The sequence below is a fragment of the Castor canadensis genome, chromosome 16 (assembly GCF_047511655.1).
Source record: "Castor canadensis chromosome 16, mCasCan1.hap1v2, whole genome shotgun sequence".
Lineage (NCBI taxonomy): Eukaryota > Metazoa > Chordata > Mammalia > Rodentia > Castoridae > Castor > Castor canadensis.
Window position 1 is genome coordinate 29,480,428 of NC_133401.1, and position 21,126 is coordinate 29,501,553.

The 21,126-nt window shown below is 55.8% G+C and overlaps 1 protein-coding gene across 1 annotated transcript; it reads right to left on the reverse strand.

Moving 5' to 3' along the window:
• Window positions 1-2,891: 2,891 nt before the first annotated feature.
• Window positions 2,892-21,080, reverse strand: Znf787 (zinc finger protein 787). The gene is made up of 3 exons (XM_074058495.1): window positions 20,393-21,080; window positions 10,741-10,829; window positions 2,892-4,113 (listed from the first exon to the last, which is right to left on the reverse strand). Exons 1-3 carry the CDS (start codon window positions 20,491-20,493, stop codon window positions 3,041-3,043), a joined length of 1,263 nt encoding a protein of 420 aa, XP_073914596.1. The 5' UTR covers window positions 20,494-21,080; the 3' UTR covers window positions 2,892-3,040.
• Between the last annotated feature and the right edge of the window lie 46 nt (window positions 21,081-21,126).

The following is a 21,126-nucleotide window of genomic DNA, read 5'->3' on the forward strand; positions in this document are numbered from 1 at the left end:
TTTCTTGGGACATTCCAGAGAGTACAGATGAGGACACCCATGGGAGGCAGAGCCTATGGCAAACACTGTACTGAGACTGAGAAGGATGGCGATGGAGAGGCTCCTTCCTCCCCATCGTCTGCCTGCTCCCGACACCCCTTTCCCAGGCTGTCACACCTGCCGCCCACAGGACTCTACATAAGCCCCTCTTTAGTCCTTCCATCCTTTGGTACTGGGGTTTGAACTCTGGGTTCAGGCTTGCTAGGCAGGCGCTCTACCACTTGAGCCACTCCACCAGCACTTTTTGTTTAGGTAGGATCTTACATTTTTACCTGGGACCAGCCTCAGACCGCAATCCTCCTACCAATAGCCTCCCAGGTAGCTGGATTACAAGCATGGAATGTGACACCACGCCCAGCTCACTGGTTGAGATGAGGTCTCTAACTTTTTGGCCTTGACCCTCAATCCTCCTTCTCTGCTTCCATTGACTTTTTTTTTTTGGTACTACTGAGATTTGAACTCAGGACATCACACTTCCGAAGCAGGCACTCTACCACTTGAGCCAAGCATCCAGTCCTGATCTGCTTCCAAGTAAGTGGGATTACAAGTGTGTGCTCACCTCACCTGGCTGTCCCTTGATCCTTGACTACCTAAGTCTCCTCTCACTCCAGGGTATAAGCTCTGTGAGGGCAGTGGCTGTGAGTCACCATGTGTCCCTGATGCTCAGCAGATATGGCTGTGGACATGGGTTCCACTGTTCTCCACACCAGGGTCATGGGCAGAGCGCTTGTCCCTGTACAATGGCTGCAGCAGCAGAGCAGGGCCTGAGCAAGGCAGGAAGCCACCACATGGCACAGCTCGCACCAAAGCCAGCAGCAGTCATCATTGCCACCACCACTGCCATTTTATGAAGGTGGAAAGAGCACCCAAGGGTGTATGCCCTCAACTTACCCACCTGTGTCATGGGACCACTGTAGATGGAGGTGAGAACAGAAGTGCACTTTTTTGTTTCAGTTTTTGCTATGTAGCCCAGGCTGGCCTGGAACTCGAGATCCTCCTGTGTCTGCTTCCTGAGTGCAGGGATTACAGGTGCGCACCACCTCCCCCAGCTACCATGTGCACTGTTTCCACCTGATGGGCACAAGGCTCAGAATTATCTGTAGACTGGGGCAGGGATGAATAAATCAGTAAATGACACAATGTGACACAAAAGCATACATGTGTCTGCTCTGGCGCTAGGGGACCCTTGTCTACACATGTGGATGTGTTGGCTCATCGAATTCTTTATTATTAACTGAAGTTCATTCCTACATCAAGTGCAGTAAATGGAGCACCAGAGGGGTAGGCACAGAGCTGGGATTGGGTCCTGGCCCCTCACAACTGCATCCCATTCCTGCCTGGGAGAGGCTCTTGGCCCTGTGACTTCCAATCTGACTCAGACCCCTCCAAAATGCCCCATGAGACAGGCAGCCCTTCCTTCTGTACAGAAGGAAACAGGACCAGGCCCTGGGTCACATAGCCTGGACCTTTCCCACTCTAAGTGTCAGCTCCTGGGACAGGGAAAGCAGACTCAATGCCCCTGCCTGAACCTACCACTTCACATCTGCCACAATGACAGGGCTCCGCCCTCCCTCCCTTACCCCCAGAAATACCAAGGTCAGCACTGAGCAGTGTTTTCCCAGCTTTCACTCACCAGACATCCCACCTTTAAGAGAGACCAACTGCAGATCACTGACTCCAGCCAGGCAGGGGCCACTTAATGTTTTTCTGGCCTACCCTTACTCTTGATAATTCCTCCAGGGGTGTCATGACCTTCATTTCCAACTCTCTTTGGGGCCCTGTTGCTGCCTCACAGTGGAAATGTTCTGTCCTCCTTCACCGCCATGTCTCCAAGGTGGCTCAAGGAAACAAACGTACAGACTACCTGTAAGACCTGCTGTTTTCACCACCGTGTAGCCAGGTTGAAAATCCCCCTGGCGGCGTGCTCGATGCAAACTCTAACGGACAGGGACAGGGTTCCTCGAACCCAGGAAACTGGCCATGGCAGTGGTTCCCTGGTCAGGCACCGAGGCAGGGCCCAAAACAGTGATGGCACTCTGGTTACACCCACTGGACCCTAGGCTGAAACCACGGTCTTCCCCAAGCCATGGCAGTGGGTTTCCAGGCAACTCAGGTGGCACAGCCTCCTCACGAGCCATGACCAGTGACAGACTGAAGCCAGAGGTTTGGGCTGGTGGGGCGTGCCACTTAAGGCCAAGTCGTCTTAAGAGTCCGCCGGGGAGGGGCGTGGGGGAGCAGAAGCAATGGCCACCACCTTTCCTGGATCGCTCCTCCAACGTCCCAAGGACTGCTCCTCCCCGCACGACGCTCCGCTAGCCACTTCTCCCAACTGCGGCGGAGGCGGGCAGCTCCAATGAGCCTCTCGCCTTCTCCCTCGGCACTGAAGAACCACGCAGTGCAGGGACAATTGAATAGTGCCATTTATTGCCCCCGCACCACCTCTTCCACCATGCCAGGCGCCCCGTCCTCCGATGAGGCTGGCTAGGAGGCTGGTTCTGCCTCACTCCTCCGCAACCCCAAATCCAGGAGGGGAAGGGACGACTTGGGCTAGAAAATCGACAGGACCTCAGGGCAGAAAAAATGGATGGGAGGGATCAAGACGGTGGGTATGATTAAAGAAAACTCTACAAAGGAAGAGGCACTCTACCCCTTCCCTCTCTGGGATGCTCTCAAAGCAAAGGGCCGGGCTTCCCCGTTCCTCCAACACCGCAGCCCGCCCGGAGAGCGGAGGGCCGGCATCCCCACAGTCCTCCGGTCGTCCATCAGCTCGCCCGCGCGGAGCCCTGCAGGGTGGGCAGGCGGGGCGGAAGGGTGGGGTTGTGGCGGGGCGGGCGGGGCGGCGTGGCGGGCAGGCTGCAGAAGAGGCCCCAGGCCCACAGGTCCCCTCGTACGCTCAGGTGCCGCGAGCGCTCGCCCCTCTGTTCGTTCTCCTGGGGTCTCTGGGTCTCGCTCTCGTCCCCGCCCAGCCCGAGGGGCTCCACCCCCCCGGGCGTCCCCGCCCCTACCGGGCCTCCCCACCGCGGCACTCGGCGCACCGCCCACCAGCCGCCTCGTCGTCCTCGTCGTCGTCCTCCTCCCCGCCTGCCCGATAGAAGCTCTGTCCGCAGCCGCTGCAGACGGAGGGCGCGCCCACCGCGTGGATCTTCTTGTGTCTCCGGAGCGCGGCGCCCTGCACGAAGCCTTCGCCGCACTCCACGCAGATGTGCGCTGGCTCCTCGCCGCCCGCCGCCCCCAGCCCGTCCCCGTGCTGCGCCCGCTGGTGGGCCAGCAGCCCGGCTGCATGCCCGAAGCCCTTCCCGCATTCCATGCACACGTACGGCTTGGGCGCCGGGGCGCGCCGTGACCGGGGCCCCGCCGCCCGCGCCCCAGCGCCTGCAATGGCCGCGGCCGCCGCGGCGCTGTCACCCGGCGCGCCCACCACAATGATGCCCTCGCCGTCGCCCACCGGGATAGCGATCTCGCCGTCCGCCGCCGCCGCCTCCTCGGGCGCCTTGGCGCGGCGCACGCTGGCCGCCAGCACCTTGGCCGCCACTCCGGGACCCGAAAGCTCCGGGTGCAGCCGCAGGTGGCGAGCCAGGCTCTTGGGCTGGCTGAAGCCGCGGCCGCAGCGCGGGCACACGAAGGGCTTGAGGCCGCTGTGCGAGCGCCGGTGCTTGGCCAGGCTCTTGCTCTGCGTGAAGCTGCGGCCGCAGTCGGGGCAGGTGTAGGGCTTCTCGCCCGTGTGGATGCGCTGGTGCTGCATGAGGTTGGAGCTCCAGCTGAAGCGCTTGCCGCACTCGGAGCAGGCATAGGGCTTCTCGCCGGTGTGGATGCGCCGGTGCTGCACCAGGTGCGAGCTCTGCGAGAAGGTCTTGCCGCAGTCGCTGCAGGCGTTGGGCCGCTCGCCCGTGTGCGTACGCTGGTGCCGCGTCAGCTTCGACCAGTGGCTGAAACTCTTGCCGCATTCGTTGCAAATGTAGGGCGCGGGGGGCCGGGGCCGGGGTGGGGGCCCGGCAGGGGGCGCGGACTGAGGTGGAGACAGCTTGGTCGGGGGCCAGCTGGGGACGTCGTCGTCATCCATGATGAGAATGTCCACTGGAAGGCAAGAGGGTGGGAAAGTAGAATCAGAGGCAGCTCACTGAGCGCCTTCTCCAGATCCCTCTAACCCGGTTGGGGCAGCACCCACTTTACAGGGCAGCTGGTGCGGTCACCATGCAGCTCTGCCTCCACCCCTCAATCCGTCACTGTACCATGGGGCACTGGTCACCCTTGGCATTTTACTAAGCTTTTTTCTTTTGTTATTCTTGTTTTTGTTCCCCGCCCCCCATGGTGGGGGGATTGAACCTGGGGCCTCATGCATGCTGGGCAAGCGCGGCTCTACCACTTGAGCCACGCCCCCAACCTTTTTGTTTGTATTTTGTTCCGGACAGGGTCAGCTAACTGCCAGGGCTGGCCTGACAGAAGCTGCCTGCATTACTATTTTTGCATTCATTACCCCTCTGGCCACTGAGACCTGAGCTGGGCAGGAATGGCCTTCCCCTCCATAAAGCTCTGTTAATCAAAGCCATCAGCATGGGTGAGAGGAGGATGAGTAACCAAAGCATGAGGCTGGGAGCAGGAAGGCTTCTGGGAGAGGACACTCCAAGGGCCTTAGTCAGGGCCAGACAATGCAACCAGCTGTGGGCCTCAGTGCTAAAGAGTGATGGTGTCACTGTGAGCTCTAGCAAAACAACCCAGAGAGGAAGGGGGAACCCCAGCTGGGGAGGCACACCAGTCCCTAGAGCAGCCTCCACTACAGTCCAGCCTCACAGACTGGCCCTGGGACAGGGGCTGCCTGCTCACTGCAGACAGTGAAGGGATGTGGGGCAACTTGAGCTGCACATCTGCAGCTCAGGGCCTTTCACACACAGGGGCCTTGCCGCCCTGGAGCCTGCCTCCTGACTTGACCGGCTCTTGGGGGCCCTGTGCACCTTACACGTTTGCTCTCCTCCTCGGCCTGCCCACCCCCAACTGCTCTCAGCCTCACTCTGTGATAGGAGAAATGAGGCCTACAATCACCCCCAAGGGTCTTGTTGAGGTGCATCCTGCCAGACACCCCAGGTGCATCATGAAGTTTTCTTTCAAAGCGGAAATCAATAGCCCTAATGCTCAGATCCTGTCTCCCAGGTAACAGCTGGCACAGTAAAGGATGATGGCCCTCCAAGGGCAGTGCTACAAACGGGCACAGCTGTGTTTGAATCCTGGCGCAGTAGGTGGTCAGAGGTTGAGTCTTCCCCAGAAGGAAACTAGGCACTAGGAACCTGAATCATGGTCCACGGCTAAAATCGAAAGGTGCCCAGGCCCAGATCTACACGGGTCCACCAGACAGCCTCTCCCTGAACACATAAAGTCCACCCCTCAGAGCGGGAGGAGGCCTGCAGAGAGAAGCCCCAGATGCACACCCTTAGGCCTTACTCCAGCCCCTTCAAGCGTGTTTTCACAAGTCCAGAGTGCTTCTGTCATCAAGTCTGAGAATCAGTGTTCTACAGCAAAGAATGCTGGAGTTGCCAGGCCAGAAAGAAAACTCCAGGTAAGAAGGTGGGGCAGTTTGGAGATGGCACAGAGTCCATTTGGTGCCATACGTTGTAAGCACATTCCAACGGAGAGTAACAAGCATCAAAGCTTTATGGTGGTGCAGGGGGCAGTGGGAGAGGCCGGCTTTCCACTGTAAGCTGAACCACAGGATGGGCTCCTCCAAGTGCTTGACTCCTTTAATGAAAGCAAATGTCTTGTTTTCTTTCAATTCTGAGCCTGGGACAAGTGGTGCTGGGGTGAGGGGAAGTGGCTGGATGGCATGGGGTGAACCCCCACCTCCCCTCAGGGCTGCCATGGGCTGAGCCCTGCAGGAGCCCCGTAACTGGAGCTGGGCAGCAAGCTAGAGGGAATGCTGTGGGGGAAGGTGTTCATGGGTGAGTGGTCCAAGGTGTCAGCCGTCTGCCTCCAGCTGTGACTTTCTGTGGGTGTCTGGTTTATTGGGTAGCACTGCCTTTTTTAAACAGTCATTCTGCACCCTGTTAGGTGGATGGACATGCCATTAATTAAGTGGCAGACTCCTTTTCATCTGGCTGACATGAGCTGGCTGAAACCCAAAACCTGCACTTCACCAGACTGGCCGGTTCTGAGGAGCACCAGAGCATGAGGGTAGTAGTACTGTGTGGAGGAGTAAACCAGATGGCAGGGTCAGGAGAAATGGGGCAGACAACTTTTCTACCTCAGCGTTGTCCTTAAAAGCACAACGGTAAGCGAGGGGTGTTGCTCAGTGGTAGAGGCCCTGATTTCATCGCAACAGCAGCAGGAGAGACACAGGAAGCTCCCAGGCAAAGAAGCACAGTGAGGAGCATAGGCCTCACTTCGGGAAGGCAGAAGGAATGAGGATCCAGCTCTGAGGTAGACAGAGATGACCCTTGGGGGAGAGCAGGGTCCTCAGTCACTGCCCTGTGCCCTGCAGATGCCATCATTGTTCTCTCTCTGAAGGAGGTCAGCTAGGGGCCAAGGCCTGCTCCTGCCCTGGCACAGAGGAGCAGTGTCCCCCTACCCCCACCCTAGATCTCCTCCCAAAGCAGCACTTCTGGCCTGGAGCTCCCATTCTGCTGTGTGAACCACACAGCAGCTACAGTCCACACAGCAGCTACATGGAGCCCCAAAATCAGATGCGGTGCTGAATATAAATAGATACACACAAGATCAGACAGCTTGGCCACCCTGGTGGGGCCCCTTTGTGCTCTCCCTAGCCCCCCACACCCCCAGCCCACAGCTGCAAGTGGGCCACTGCTCTGACTTGTGCTGTAATCATTCCTGTCTCTCTTCACACCTCTGTCACTCTAATCTGGTCCCCCAGAGGAGCCTCATGTCCTGGCCTTTCCTGCAGCATTCCTGTTGAAGAACAGAGCCACACAGCTTTCTGCTGCGCACACTGTTCAGCAGCTGGCCAGTGGCCTAAAGCCAGCACAGTGCTGTAGGCCATCCTAAGTGGAGGTCCCTCCTTTCCCAGTAGATGCATGATGTCTCAAGTCTTCTCAGGATGCCAACAGCTACCAATGCACAACTCAGGCCCAGGAAACCGTGGTGCATGCAGGTAGCTCTGTGCTGTGTGCTGGCAGCTATGATGATGCCTAGTCACTTCGTCATCTGCAAGCTGGAGCCAGGGTTGGACTGCATGTGGTGAAGGAAGTATGAATGTACACTCCCCTGGTTGCCAGTCTTCAAGACAATGAATTGATCCCTACCCTCCTGCAAGGGAGGCCCAACAGTCTCCCTTCCAACATCGTCCCAATTCTCCCTTGAAAAGTACCTGGGGCCACACCCTCACTCAAGCTGACATGGCAGGGCAGCCATGAGGAGTGGTGGGCCTCATCAGCACAGCCTGTCTTCCCTACTCCCTCCGGCTCCAGATCTGAGGCCCTGACTAGATTTCAGAAGCAGAATCAGGAAACATGCATTGCTTTTTATTTTTTAAAGATACAATTCCTCATGAGTCCACACTGACATCCCCTTACAAACTCAGGACAGAAGGTTTTTACTCAGCCTTCTCCACAGGACGTCTGCGACTCCCTCTTCCCCAGTAAGACCCAGGCTCTTAATGCCCAGCGTTACACACAGGCTTCACCCAGCTGCAGTATTGGCAGAGCCACACTGGCACTGGCACTGCCAGTTCCAGGGCACGACACAAACCCAGGGGATCACTGACCTCATTCCCCTCTTGTGCCTCCATCAGGTGCACAGAGACAGCCTCGTCCTCTCTTAGTCCTCAGAGCCGGCCTCTGTGCACTTCTGTCCTGTGTCCACCTCTCTGGCTCATTTGCCATTAGTTCCTCAGAAAGGATGCCTAGTGCAGAATTCTCTGGGGTCCAACCTTGCTGGCCACCTCTGCTCACCTCTCTCCGGGAGCAGATCATTTTCATCTGGCCTGAAGCATTTCTGCATTTACCTTCCCTTCAAGCCACTTGCTCTCTGCCAAGACACCCACCTGAAGGACCTGCTTCTTTAAAGTTGGTGGCTTCTGTAGTGTGTCCTTGGTGTTTATCTGTGTTGATGTGTGCACATTTGTGATTCGCTCTTTCACTACACAGGTTTTAAATTTCAAGGTTCTTACAATTTATTCTATTCCTTTGCTTTGGACTTTCTCTTCAGGGACTCTGAACTATAGGACTTTCTTTGCCTAATTCCAATGTCCTTTACTGTTTTAATCTTCCTTCACTTCTTTTTCATTTTACAATTATCTTACTTTCCACCTTCAATTTTCTGAAAAGACCTCAATTGAGTTCCATCTAGTCTTCATTCTAAAATGACTGTGTTCTCATTCCTAGGTCTTTGCTGGGTTTGCCCCTCATTTCTGAGTTCCTGTGGGTCTTCTACTTGCCATGCCAGCTCTTGGAGTATCCTGTATAATCCTGACTTCCGTGGGGGCCAATCTATGGCCACCTGTGTGCAGAAAGCCTGTTTTCTTTTTTAGTTTAGTAACCTTCTAAACTGGAGAACTGGCCTTGGCACAGCTCTGTTGCTCTTTCTATGGGTAGGTGTCCTGAACTTCTGGAAGGCAGTGAGGTATAACTTCTCAGCTGTGCTCATATCATGATCACACAGATGGCCACCTCCACTCCCACATGCCCGGGCTTTGCCTGCCATAGACCCTTCCTTCCTCCCTGTTGGCGAGGACAGGGGCCCAGCAGATTTCTTCCTTGGGGTCTAACCCTGCAGGGTTATGCATGCCTGATTTGAAAACTCCAGCCCTCTGGGCCTCCCTAGCCTCTCTCCTCTTACACCAGTCTGGACAAACAACTCCTACTTCCACTGCAAGTCTCAAAGCTCCCCAAGCAACCCAGTGAACACCTGCAGGAGACCACCTCTGCTTTCTGGCCATCCTGACCAAAACAGGCCTGGGGGACAGCTTATCCACTTCCACCCCCACTGGAGCTCACAGTGATGTCTTAGGCCTCATGTGTGGTTGGTGAGGTTCAGGGGCCTGTCCATTGCACACTGGAGCTCACAGGGCCGCCTTGGACCTCATGTATGGTTGGTGACGTCCAGGGAATTGAGCTTGTCTTCTGTGTCTTCACAGGGGGATCTGGGAATGTGAACACCCTACAACGAGCTCTCCCAGGAGCTTCCAAGGCACCCTTAGCATGAGCACCAATGCTCCAGAGGGCAGGCGGAACCTTGCTGCCCTAGCAGGAGAGCTCCAAGATACCAGACAGAAGCCCTTGTTAGGAGAACTCTCCTTGGAACCAGTATCTCCTCACTTGGTCATTTGTGGTTTCCCTTCTGAGCATCTGACAGCTAAGGCGCAGAAAAGCCTGTGTGGCTCTCCCCACCTGCCACAATTCCACTCCACAATGGGAATTCCAAGCTGGGCCATCACTGCCCCAAAAAAGCACCTGGGAGCTGCTCTGACCCTGGGGCGACCAGCACACCTCCACCTCATCCCTGACCCCAGCTTCTACCCAGGCAAGCGGCTCTCCCTGTGTCTCCAACACCCTCTGAAAAGCGAGCTTGCTCGACAGGCAACCCAACCTCCCAGGGCTCCATGCAAATGCAACAACGAGGAGGTGGGCAATGACGGCGGGACACACAGGACATGCCACTATCAGTCACAGTATCAGCTTCCTAGCATACTAAAGTTCAGGAAAAAACCTACCTCTTCTGAGGTTCTAAATGCCCTGGGCAAATGCATCTCAACTCAGCCCTCTGAACCAGCCCTTCCTCATTCAGCACCCACCATCCAGGGCCATGCTCACTACAGACAACAGCCATCAGTGGCTGGTCACAGTTCCACAGGGGATAATGGACAGTGGCCACCATTTAAAAACAGGACAGATGATGAGAAAAGCAGTAAAGGTTAGTGTGTGCTTCTGGTACAGTCAGGATTTGTGCCAAGCCTCACAAAAATGGCAACCTGGGACAACACCTGTGATTGTGTCTGTGTGTACAGGTGAAGGTGACAATACAGGCTATCTAGTCTCACAGAACAGTCTGAGGAACACTGAAGCAAGGTGTCATAGGGCCAGGTTATTAAAATAAGGAAGCCACCTGCCCTTGGTGACAGACACAAGGTGTCCTACTGTGCCTCTTCTCTGGGACCTTCCTGTCACTAGGTTGGCATCACCTACACAGAGGGAGAGGGGAGAGAAAGGTGTCAGTGGGCCGGGATAGGGCTTCGGTCAGCAAACTTGGGCATCAAGCAGCTCCAAATGAGTTTTTATTCAATCTGATAATGCTTCATTAAACCAACAAAGCACTGCCAGCATTCAAAAGTAAAGAATTCACATTAAACCCACAAGCTTGCCCTAAAACACACACCCTCAGGCTCCCCATCACTGTCTGTCCCCAGACTCTCACTCACTCATCTCCTCCAGACCCCCAAATTTGTATGGCCGCCCTGGTATGAACAGCTGCTCTCCAGGCACAGTCATGGGGCCCTGGAACCAGAGCAGAGGAGGCAGAGTGGGTGGGGCTGGGGGGGTGCTGCCCTGGCCAAGAGGTACACAGGAAAAAGATGGAAGGGGGCCCCCAAGGCCCCAAAACACCCTCACTGGACAGACACCTGGAGCCTGGGACTCCAGTGCCTTGCTCTGAGCTGGGCATGTGGGGCCCTAGAAAGGAGGGTGCAGAAGGCACACGGGAAGAGGGACCTCCGCTAAGCAGAAGGGCAGTGTGTTAGCTACAGAACTACCTGGGTCGCCTCACCTGGGTTCTCGTGACTGGCCATCTGCTGGTCCTCAGAGTCCAGCGGCCCCGGAGACCAAGCCTCTTCCCGCAGTTCCATGTCTGGGTCCCTGTTGGAAAGGGATAAGATGTAAGGTCGGCGTTTACAGAATGTCAGACAGGACTGAAGGCAGTGGAAGGCAGCCACTGCATGGACCTGAGTGCACAGGGCCTGCAGCATGGATAGAATGAAGGAGGGGGCTGGGCTAACTGGGCCCCCCCCTCACAACACAACCCTGAGAGGAGTGCGGCCCCCACGCCATGACCCTGAGGGAGGAGTGCAGCCCCCACCAGGGCTCTTGCCCCACTGTACTTACAGCTAGGACCTGGGTCTGTTTCCTCATGGGTAAGGTTGGGCGCACCACAGAGTACATCAGGCTTAAAGGATGATGCAGACTTAAGACACTTGTTGGAGGAGGGGATCCTGACCTGCAGCAAGGTGGGTCCTTGAACGTGCGGCAGAACAGTGGGAATTGCAGCAGCCAATGAAGGCACGACTCTGGGGCCAGGCTGTCCTAGGCACCTACATAGCACGTGGCATCACCCTCAGCAGTGCCGCTGGGCAAGCGGCAGAGGCACAACCCAAGTCCTCTGAGGAGTTCTCACTAGTTTCTCTTTCAAAACCAAATCAGGCCAAATGCAACGGGGCAGTTCCCAGTGGGCCCTGGAAAAGGACTAACTGGCCTTCCAGGGCCTCCATGCCTGTGATGTACAGGGGATCAAGAATGGCAAGGCTGCCCTGTGGCTTCCAGACACTGACCTTTCATACACCAGCCCTGACTTGACACAGGTGCCAACTTCTACAGCCAAACAAGAGCACGAAGAAATCTCACAAGTGGAAGCCCCACTCCCGGGCCAGGCACCGTGGCCTGGCTCTGAGCCCCTGACATCCAAGGCCACAGGGCTGCCACAACCCACTCCACAGGGCCAGCCTGAGGCACAGTTGTTCCAGGCCAGTCAGCAGAGGGCTGGGCAAGGCCCACCCTCAGGAGCACCCTGGACCACATAGCCCACCTCCCTCCAGCCAGCTAAGTGTCCCTCCAGGCCGAGATCCCACAAGGTCTGAGGGACAATCACCTTCAGAGGCCTCACCCCTACCCACCTGGCCTTTCTCCTCAGCCACCGTCCTCTCATTTTTCTGCTGTCCTATCCTCCCACCACGTCAATACCATCCCAGTACCCATGAGGACCCAAGCACCCAACGCAGTGGCAGGCACCCCAAGTGCCTCAGCCTAGCCAGGAGGGGGATGCACAGAACATGTGAGCTTGGGGTGTGGGTTCAGCTCTGAGCAGCTCAGTGGCCATCCTAGGGCAGCCATGTGGCTCTGGAGTTGTCAGAGCAACTAGTAGCTCAGTGCTAATCAGGTAACCACTCTCTGAAAACCTATACCTGAGGAGAAGCATCTTGCTGGAGAACAGTTAATCACAGCAAGGTTTAGTATGGGAAAACTGGAAGGACCCAGCAGCCCAAAGAGGAGAAAGTGTCAGCAAATTTAGGATTGTGTGACAAAGACAGGGCTCCCATTCCCCTTTCTCCATGTTTCCTACCCTTCTGACAGCAGTTGATTGCATCTGTCATAAGAAAAAGACTAAAGCAGATGTTTTCTGACAGCCCTAAGTACCACAGAGGGTTGGGTGTGAGGAGGGCAAGGCCAGTAAGGGCTGTCAGAACCCACCCAGAGTGTGTCACTTGGCAAGGGACAGTTCCAACCCCAAGACCTGTGGGAACAGATGGTTCCCTGTGCTTCCTGAAGGCTGGGGTGCAACTCCTGTCCGGGGAAGCAGGACACCTTATCACAGGGATGAAGCCAAGGCCAAGGGCCTTCTGCACAAACAGGCCAGGCCATCCCCAGTCTCTTAGGCTGTCCTTAACATTGACTCTTGTCACCTACCACAGGAGCATGGAGGCCCCTCATACATGTAGGATGATCCCTGTACTTTTCTCCTGTTCCTGTTTATGTCAACTTAATTATCAGACCCAGCAGGAGACCCTTAGAGAAAGAGAAAGTTATGCCTCCCTTACACAGGACATAAAACTGCAGGGTCTCAGATGACACAATGCCAACATCAAAACACAAAGGAAAACCTTCCAGTATACTGGATTTGCAGGGGAGGGAGGGCAGGTGGTGTCCCACCTTGGAAAACAGTCTGCCAATTCCCCAGTGGCAAACCTGAGTTACCATGACCCTGAGATCTGAGATCCCAGCCCCACGCACACCCATACCCGCACTCGCACACACACATTCGAGACACTATCCACAATGGCCAAGGTAGACGCTGAGGGACAGGCTGCATGTGTGAGGCGGCCAAGTCAGGCCCAGGCCAGGTACAGCCACAAGCAGGAAGCAGGCCAGTGGTGCTACCAGTCAGGGTGGGAATCAAAGTGACTGCTTAAATGGAGGTGGGTTTCTTGGAGGGTAACAAAAATGTTCTGGCACTAGAGGGCAGTGATGGTTATGCAACTTTGTGAATGTATTAAAAGCCCCCAAATTGTGCACAAATTTTCACTACACAAATATCTTAATAGAAAGTAAAGTTTATGGGCTGAAGCGGCTCAAGTGGTAGGTACCTGCCTAGCATGTGTCAGGCCCCGAGTTCAACTTCCAGCACCACCAAAAAGAAAAAAGGTAAAGTTTTTAAAAGTGTACAAGTCTGCTGATTACAACAGCATACATATCAAAAGTGCATGAGAAAAAACAGGACTAAAGCTGCAGAGCACTGCAGGAGATGGGGAGGGCAGCTGCCCTCTAGAAACTTGTCTGCCAAGTAGATAAGGAGTTTCCACTGAAACAATAAACCCCAAACTCCACAGCAGGGACTTCCCAGCTCTGGCCCAGTTCCCACAGGGAGAAGCAGAGCCAGGATAGAGGAAAGGGGGTGGGGGGAGGGGGGAATAAGCCTACCCTCCACTTGCCTCTCCTCTGCTGGATGTCTTGCCAGTAGACAGATGATGGCCTCTAACCACCACAAGCCAGACCCAGGCAGGAAGGCCATAAGCATGGACGCCAACACATTTCTGTGCAAGGTTAGGGCCAGGAAGAAACCAGACAGGGGAGAGGTGGAGGGGCTAAGCCTGAGCTGGGAAATTCCTCCCACCAAGAATGGCTGCTACCTTTAAGTGGGCACATTTTAAATGTTCTACCTACACGAATTACAGCTCTGGTTTGCCTCTCAATCTGTAAAGCCTAAAATATTTACATCCAACCCATGAGAGAAAGTTTGCTGACCCAGATGTGAAAGAACAGGTATGCAAGATGAGGGGAAGCAGGACCCACAACAAGAGTCACAGATCCAGCATGGGCTCAGTGCTGTGTGGCTGCTGCCCTGAAATTCCTGATCATTTTATCTGCAGATCCAAGCCTATGCATAAGGTCCAATGGGACAAGGGAGCAGGTGCTAGAGACTCTTGCCTGCTGGCCCTCACCCCTGGTAGAGCGGGGACACAGAGAGGTTGGCCTGCATCCCATGGGTGAAATACCACAGAAAATACCCTGATGGATTTAGAGGTACCTCAGGAGGAAGCAAGGCTCTCCTCCCACCCTTCTACACAGGTTTGCACTGGGCCCTGCCAACAGGCCTGGGGTGGCAGAAGGGGCGCAAGGGGTGAAGGCTGGAGCACAGGAGTGGTTGTCAATTTCACCAAGGCCCACAGGTGCTCCTTCAGAGCAGACAGACTCTGTCCTTCAGACAGCAGAGTTACTCTGCAGGGCAGTCCCACACTTAGCCAGGGAGCTGACACTGACCTGGCAGACTTAAACAAGCCAGGTGGAGCCAGGTGAGGGCAGGCCCAGCAGCGGCCCAAGCGTCCTCTCTTCACCTGGATGTCCCCCTGCTGTAGTCCCACTTCTGGCCTAGAAGCCAAACCCAGGCACACCACTGCTGCATTGTGACCTGGGGCAAGTCACTCGGCCTCTGTCCTATGCTGCACCCTCTGTAGGTCAGGAACACCAGATGCTGGAAGAGTTGTGTGGGGAATGGAGTGACGCTGGTGAGGCCAAATCGGGCAAAGGGCTTAAGAAGTGCATTCACTAAATGTTACCCCATCCTCTTTCTCTGTCACTCATTCCCTCGGACACTGCTGAGCCCTTTCATCCTAACCCTGGGGGCTCCCAGTCTGCGGGGGTGAATGCAGAGTGAGGGGAGCCCAGCTCCCTGGAGAAGCCCTCCACCAGCTTTCAAGAAAACCCCAGGCAGGAATGGAGCACTCCTCAGGGGTAGAGCTCCTGCCCAGCATGTGCCAGGCCTTGAGTGCCATCCCTGGGTTGCATCTCCAGTACCCCACACAGAAAATCAAGGAATGGCCCAGGCCACTCGAGGAACCAACGTAACTCAGGAACTCAGGCCTTCTGAATGGAGTCTGATGGTTCCCTCTCCACCTCCCCTACCCCTCAGTCCCATCCAGCATCTCCAGGCTCTCAGGCAGCAGATGCCTGACCTCCACCCTCCAGGGGAAGGAGGGGAGGGTGCCTGCCCTGGCCCACCCCGGCCAAGCCCTTGAGCGATCCAATTAGTGCATGGATCTAACAGGGCTATTAAGCCCCAGACAAATTATTGTTATTATTGTTGTTATTAGGTCCCGCCCACCCCCTTTGGATGCCTGCCTGCCAATTATCCCATACCTTTGTTCTACTGCCAATCTCTCCTCCTCCTCCCCTGCCACTGGAATTGAGCTCTGAAGTTGCCCCTCCTGGCCCAGCCCCTCCCTGCTGCTCACTTCCCCAGCCTGGTCTCCTCTGGTCCTCTCCCTCCACTCACAGACCCAAGTGGCCACCTTCACCTCCTTCCTACCTCCCAGTTGTCTTCTGGCCACCAGTCCTCTTCCTACTTTGTTCAAAGACCCTGTGTGGTATCCTGGTCACCAAGTCCTGCTTGCATCCCTACAGCACCATTAGACACACGAACCCATCACCTCCCCCTTCCTGCAGTGAGCAGGATGCAGTCCCCTCTTTCCCTGTCTCCTCCCCCTGCCCATCCCAGCCATTGCTCCTAGGAGCCTCTGCGCCCTCGGCCTCAGTCCTGGCTCTACCTCTCCTCTCACAAACCCCCTCCCCACCACAACCAGCTAAGCTTTGTAAAGAGTCATTCAGTTCAAATAACTTAATTAAAGCCTGGGCAAAGTGTATGACTAGGACTTTCTCCAAAGACGACATCCACAGTGATGGGGACTAAACAATGCTGCCCACCAGTCAGCAGGGAAATCAAACTACAAGGAGGCTCCACCTCATACCCACTGGGTGGGCTCTAACAAAAGTGCTGGTGAGGATGGGGAGGAACATGGGAGAGTAAAGTGATACACCTGCTACAGAAAGCACCTGGTAGTCCCTCAGGGTCAAACCATAATTCCTGTGGGGCCAGCAATTCCACTCCTGAGCCTTGCCTAAGGAAGAGAAAATATGTCCACATACACAGAACATACCAAATGTTCCTGGAAGTGACACACACATTGGTCAAAAAAAGAGACCACCCAATGTGCACTACAGATGACTGGATGAACCCTCCACCCACACAACAGAATGTCACTCAACCCTAACAGGGAATGAGGTACAGACACACTAATACAAACTAACTTTGAAGACCTTGTGCTTGCAGCAAGCTGGATGAAGAAGAGCAACACATGGACTAAGTCCGCTTACGTAAACTATCTGAAATATACAAATCCAGAGAAAGCAAGCAGAGGACAAGATTCCAAGGGCTGGGCAGGAGGAAGAAGTGGCTGCATAGTGGGCCGTTTGGGGGTGATGAACTGTCCTAAAATACACTAGGTGACAGGCGTGCAACTTAGTGAATATAGTGAAGGTCCCTGAACTGTGTGCTTGAGATGGCAACGTGTCTCAACAAAGCTGCTACAGGCCATGAAGCAACTCAGTTCATGTCCCTTTGCTGCCCAAACCACCCTGGCTACGCAGGCCCACCACACTTCCTACAACAACTAACTCTGCCCAGCTTCCTCTGCAAACTCACTCCCCACAGACCCCACCACCCTGACTCCTATCAGGCCCACTCCTCTTTGGAGAACACTGTCCTGTCCTCTGCCTGCCCGCTCCTACTCCCTTTCCAAGTGTCTCCTCCTCCTGCTGCCCAGCCCCACTCCACATCACAGGGCAGGGCTTTCTTCCTTGTCCAAATTTCCTTCCTGGCATGAAGTGTGTCTGGCACCTGCCATTCTAGAATATACTGCCTGATGACAGTCAGTTGACCTCCACACTGGGATGCCCCACACAGCAACCTCTCGGCTCTACCAGCCCCTTTCCTGCTTCCCTTTTCCCTCCTGTGCCTCCCTCCCACTGGGATCCGAGGACCCCAGGCTACATGTACACCCACTCCTGCACCCAGCACTCTCAGCCTTGGGGTGAGGCTTAGCTGGCTGGGAGATCTCACATTCTCTGGTAACAGTGTCTGCAACTCGCTCTGATCTGGGGACACAGATATGGCCCTGAGCAGAGCCATCTGATCCTCTGTCTGCTTCTCATAGCATCAATCAATGGAACACCTGTGTCTCCTACCTGGCCTAGTGCAACCACTTGCAAGGGTTCACAAGCACACGTTTGCCAACTCCAAGCTCATCATCTTCCTCAGGTCACAGTGTCAGTCCAAGCCAGCAGGGCCAGCTTGGTGAGGAAAACGACCAAGTGCTGTCAAGACAGACGGATCTCAGTTCCAACCACCAAGCTGCCCTTCTCTGGGACAGACTTCTAGAACCTTAATCCACTGTGAAGCTGCAGCACATCTGGCTCAGTGGCAGTGCCTGAGCACTGTCCCCAAGGGGCAACTGCTCCCTCTGGCTGACTGCTGCCTCCACAGATCTCAGGTCTGCACCTGCACACTCAGATTCTCAAACACTGGCAAATTACTGGAAATTGCTAAAAACAAACAAAACTCTTCAGGTTGAACACTGCACACTCAGGGTGGCTACAACTGTCAGGTTCACCAATTGAGGCAGGGTGGGATATTGACAGTGGGAGGATGTTGAAAAGAGGGAGAGGCACGTGGGAATTCTCTGTACTTCCTGCTCTACTCTGCTGTGAACCTAAACCAGCTTTAAAATATCTACATGCTAAAAAGACAAACAGGAACAAGCTGAAGACCCTCTCATCCAGATACATGTGCAGTCTCCACCTGGCCTTCTACCAGCCACGTGTTTCTGCCTGGCCATTTGCTGGGGCAATATGCCAGTGGGGTCTGGCCTGGCCTGGGAGCCTTCCTGAGTGCACCCTTCCCTCAGCTCCAGATGCCCTCCTTACCTAACAGTAACTGACCACATCCTTCAAGTGCAGGTTACATCCCAGTCACAGACACAAGCACTGTAAGTACATAAGCCTGGGCTGATCCCCTAAGCCACCAGGGAGACCATGAGAGGCAGGACAATCCCTCCAGCAGGCTTCCAGGAAAGAATTCAGCCTATGGACCAGCTGTGCAACCTGGGCAGGGTGCTCCACCTGTCTGTCCTTCCTCATCTTTATAGTGAGTGTCAGGATTAAGTGTCCAAAAAGAAGCCAACAGACATCACCAATGAAGGGCTGCTGTCCCTGTTTTAAGACAAGGAAGCCAGGGTTGACACCAGATGAGTGTCTAATGTGATGTCATACAGCCACGAAACAGAGCTGAGTCAAACTGGGCTCTGCCAGTTTAACTCTCTAGACACTACTGTGTGCCCCTTGTAATGTGGATTCCTGTGGATGAGGCCTACATCTCCTATGCATCCCCCTGACCATCCCACAGAGCACCCACCAGGCTGTGTCCTCAAGAAGGGCAGGGACTATTCCCAGCATTGCAATGTGCACACAGCAGCCTCAGAAATCAATGGCTCTGAGCAAACTGTCCCTGGGTTTGAGCCTGGAGCTGTATCTGACAAATCCCTGGGTCCTCAGCATCATCACATGAGGCCAGGTGCCCTGCAGGGGCTGGAAAGGACTACCCATTCAGCACGAGAGAGAAGCCACTGTTCTGCGAGCCCAAAGGGCAAGAGCAAAGGGCCAAGGCAGAGACAGTAAACCCCTGAGAAGGCCTGGTCACCAGACCCCTGGAAGAACGCACAGCCCCGTCCAGCCTGCCTGGGCAGGGTCAGCTGGCTTCCCCATAGCTGTGAAGCAACAGTGCTCTGCACTTCCACAGCACTGCCACTGTCACTGGCATGGCTGCCCAGCTTCCTTACCTACCTGGCTGGCCAGTGAGGCCTCCGTGGTAAGGCATGGATACATCTCACCACCCACATCCTGGCCATCTACAGAAGTCACCCTGTACTCTTGCTGTGCTCCCTAGAATGAGGGGTTGGGTCTCAAACTCCCCTGAATCAGCGAGCAGCTCTGTGTATAGGAGTCCTCATGATAGTATACCCACAGAACCTGAGCCCAGAGAACCCCCCTACCCAACAGTCAACACCTAAGAGAGCTTCACCACAGGCCTGTCTACCTAGACACAACATTGCCTAAAAGAATCAAGTCAAGGAGGAGGGGTTACAGTGGAGGCCAGCTCTGAACTCATTATACTTGTATTGTGATGTTGATGTGGGGTCTGGGGCTCGTGAGCACCAACCCAAGCCATCTGTCCCATCTGGATAACACAGGCCTCGGAGAACTCAGGACAGTGAGTACCAGGAACAGCGCCAAGCCCTGACAAGTGCTTAGCACATGCCATCTCCTGACCATGGAGGCCCAATGCCCGGCACAGGCCTGGAAGCACCAGGGGACAAGTAAATGAGATTTGTGAGGTGTCTTGAGCACAGGAACCCCGAGAGCTGTGTATGCCCTTTGGGGCAGGGAAAGCTAAGCATCCTGCCATCCGTCCTGGAGTTCTGGTACTGCCCCTGCACATGCCCTGGCCACACCACCCTTTCCCTGTGCTAGTTAATCTCCCCATTCTCTGCTGGTCACCCCCGCGGGTCTGGGATGCTCCAGAAGGAGCTGTGAGGTTCCTGAGTTGACCAGTGTCACCCACCACTGGGCCTGGTTCAGGGAACCCCTCTCCGACCACGTGGGCTCCCAAAGCACAGCAATCCAATGTACAAAAGGTCCCTGCGTCTGCAGTCTTGATGGGCTGGACTTGGTAAGGGAATTGTGGCCAAGTATGTTCTCTACTTTGGGGGACTAAGGAGGAAACAGCCTGGGAAAGGGGAAGTGACACATTCAAGGTCATGGAGCTACAAGAGAGGGAGCCAAGCCATAGAATCAGAACGTCTGGCTCCAGAGCACTTTCCAGTAATTATGGCTCTGAAAGGAAAGCACCAAGAGCCTTCCACTGAGGTCAATACTGTCTCACCCTGATCTGTCCTGTGGAAACAAAGAGCCTTCAGAAGTAAAGGGGAGTGGAGCAGGGATTTGGGTCCCAGAGCTCTCAGGGAGCACTTCCCAGTGCCTGCCACTTACTCTGGCACTTCCCAATGGGCCAGAGCTCCGCTTGGCTGAAGAAGACATGAGAGGACCCAAATAGAAAGCTAACGTGAATGTTCACAGGACCAGAGGTTACTGTAGAGCAGCAGGCAGGCGGACGTCAGCTGCACTTAGGACAAGAGGCTTATGGTCTCACAGAGGGGCTAAGCCAGGGTCAAGGCCACCGTGCTTCCCCAGAGCTGAGGCCAAATCTCAACTGGATTCTCAGCACTGCCCCACACGAAGCCTGGAAACAGGAGAACACAGACCTGGCCTGGCGGGTCTCTTTTCTTCCACCTCCAAGCCCTTGCTCCTCTCCCTGTCCCTGGTGCCCAGCACAGGCCAGGCACTGCGACAGGCCTCGGTCCATGTTCCTGCCCCCTGGGTCTGCTTTCTGACTGACCCCGTGGGTCCGGGGCACTCATCTCCAGGAATTGGGGTCACCTCGGCCACAGATTGGGGAGTGGGGATGGGTGAGGGCGGGGCTCAGCGTCGGGCCCACTCTGCGCCCGCCCCGGGAAGGAAGGCAGCCGTCCGGGCCGGGCCGCGCAGGCCACGCGGCGCTGACCTTGGCCCGGCGCTTCCCCTCCCGGGACGCGCTTCCTGGCGCGCACGGGCGAATGAATGGGCCGCCCGTCGCCGGAATCCCCGTAATTACCCGCGGCATCAAAGGCCAGCGCAGCCCGCCCGGGGCAGCAACGGGCTAGGTTGACTTGAAAAGAGGAAGGAAGGGACTGTGAGGGAGCTGGGGGGAGACCTGGGGCCCAGACTGTCCCCGGGCCGCCGTTTCCGGCCAGCCTGGCCCGACTGCGCGACCCCTTCCCCTACTGGGCCTCTACTTCCCCCGGGAGTCGCGAGCATTTCCGGCCGCGGCGGGTTCGACAAGGGGAACTAACTGGGCGGCCCGGGACCGACGAGGCCCCTGGCCCGCTGGTCGCGCGCGTGCACGTGCGCCCCCGCGTCAAGGCGCACGCGCACTGGCCCGAACCGCGACGCCTGCCGC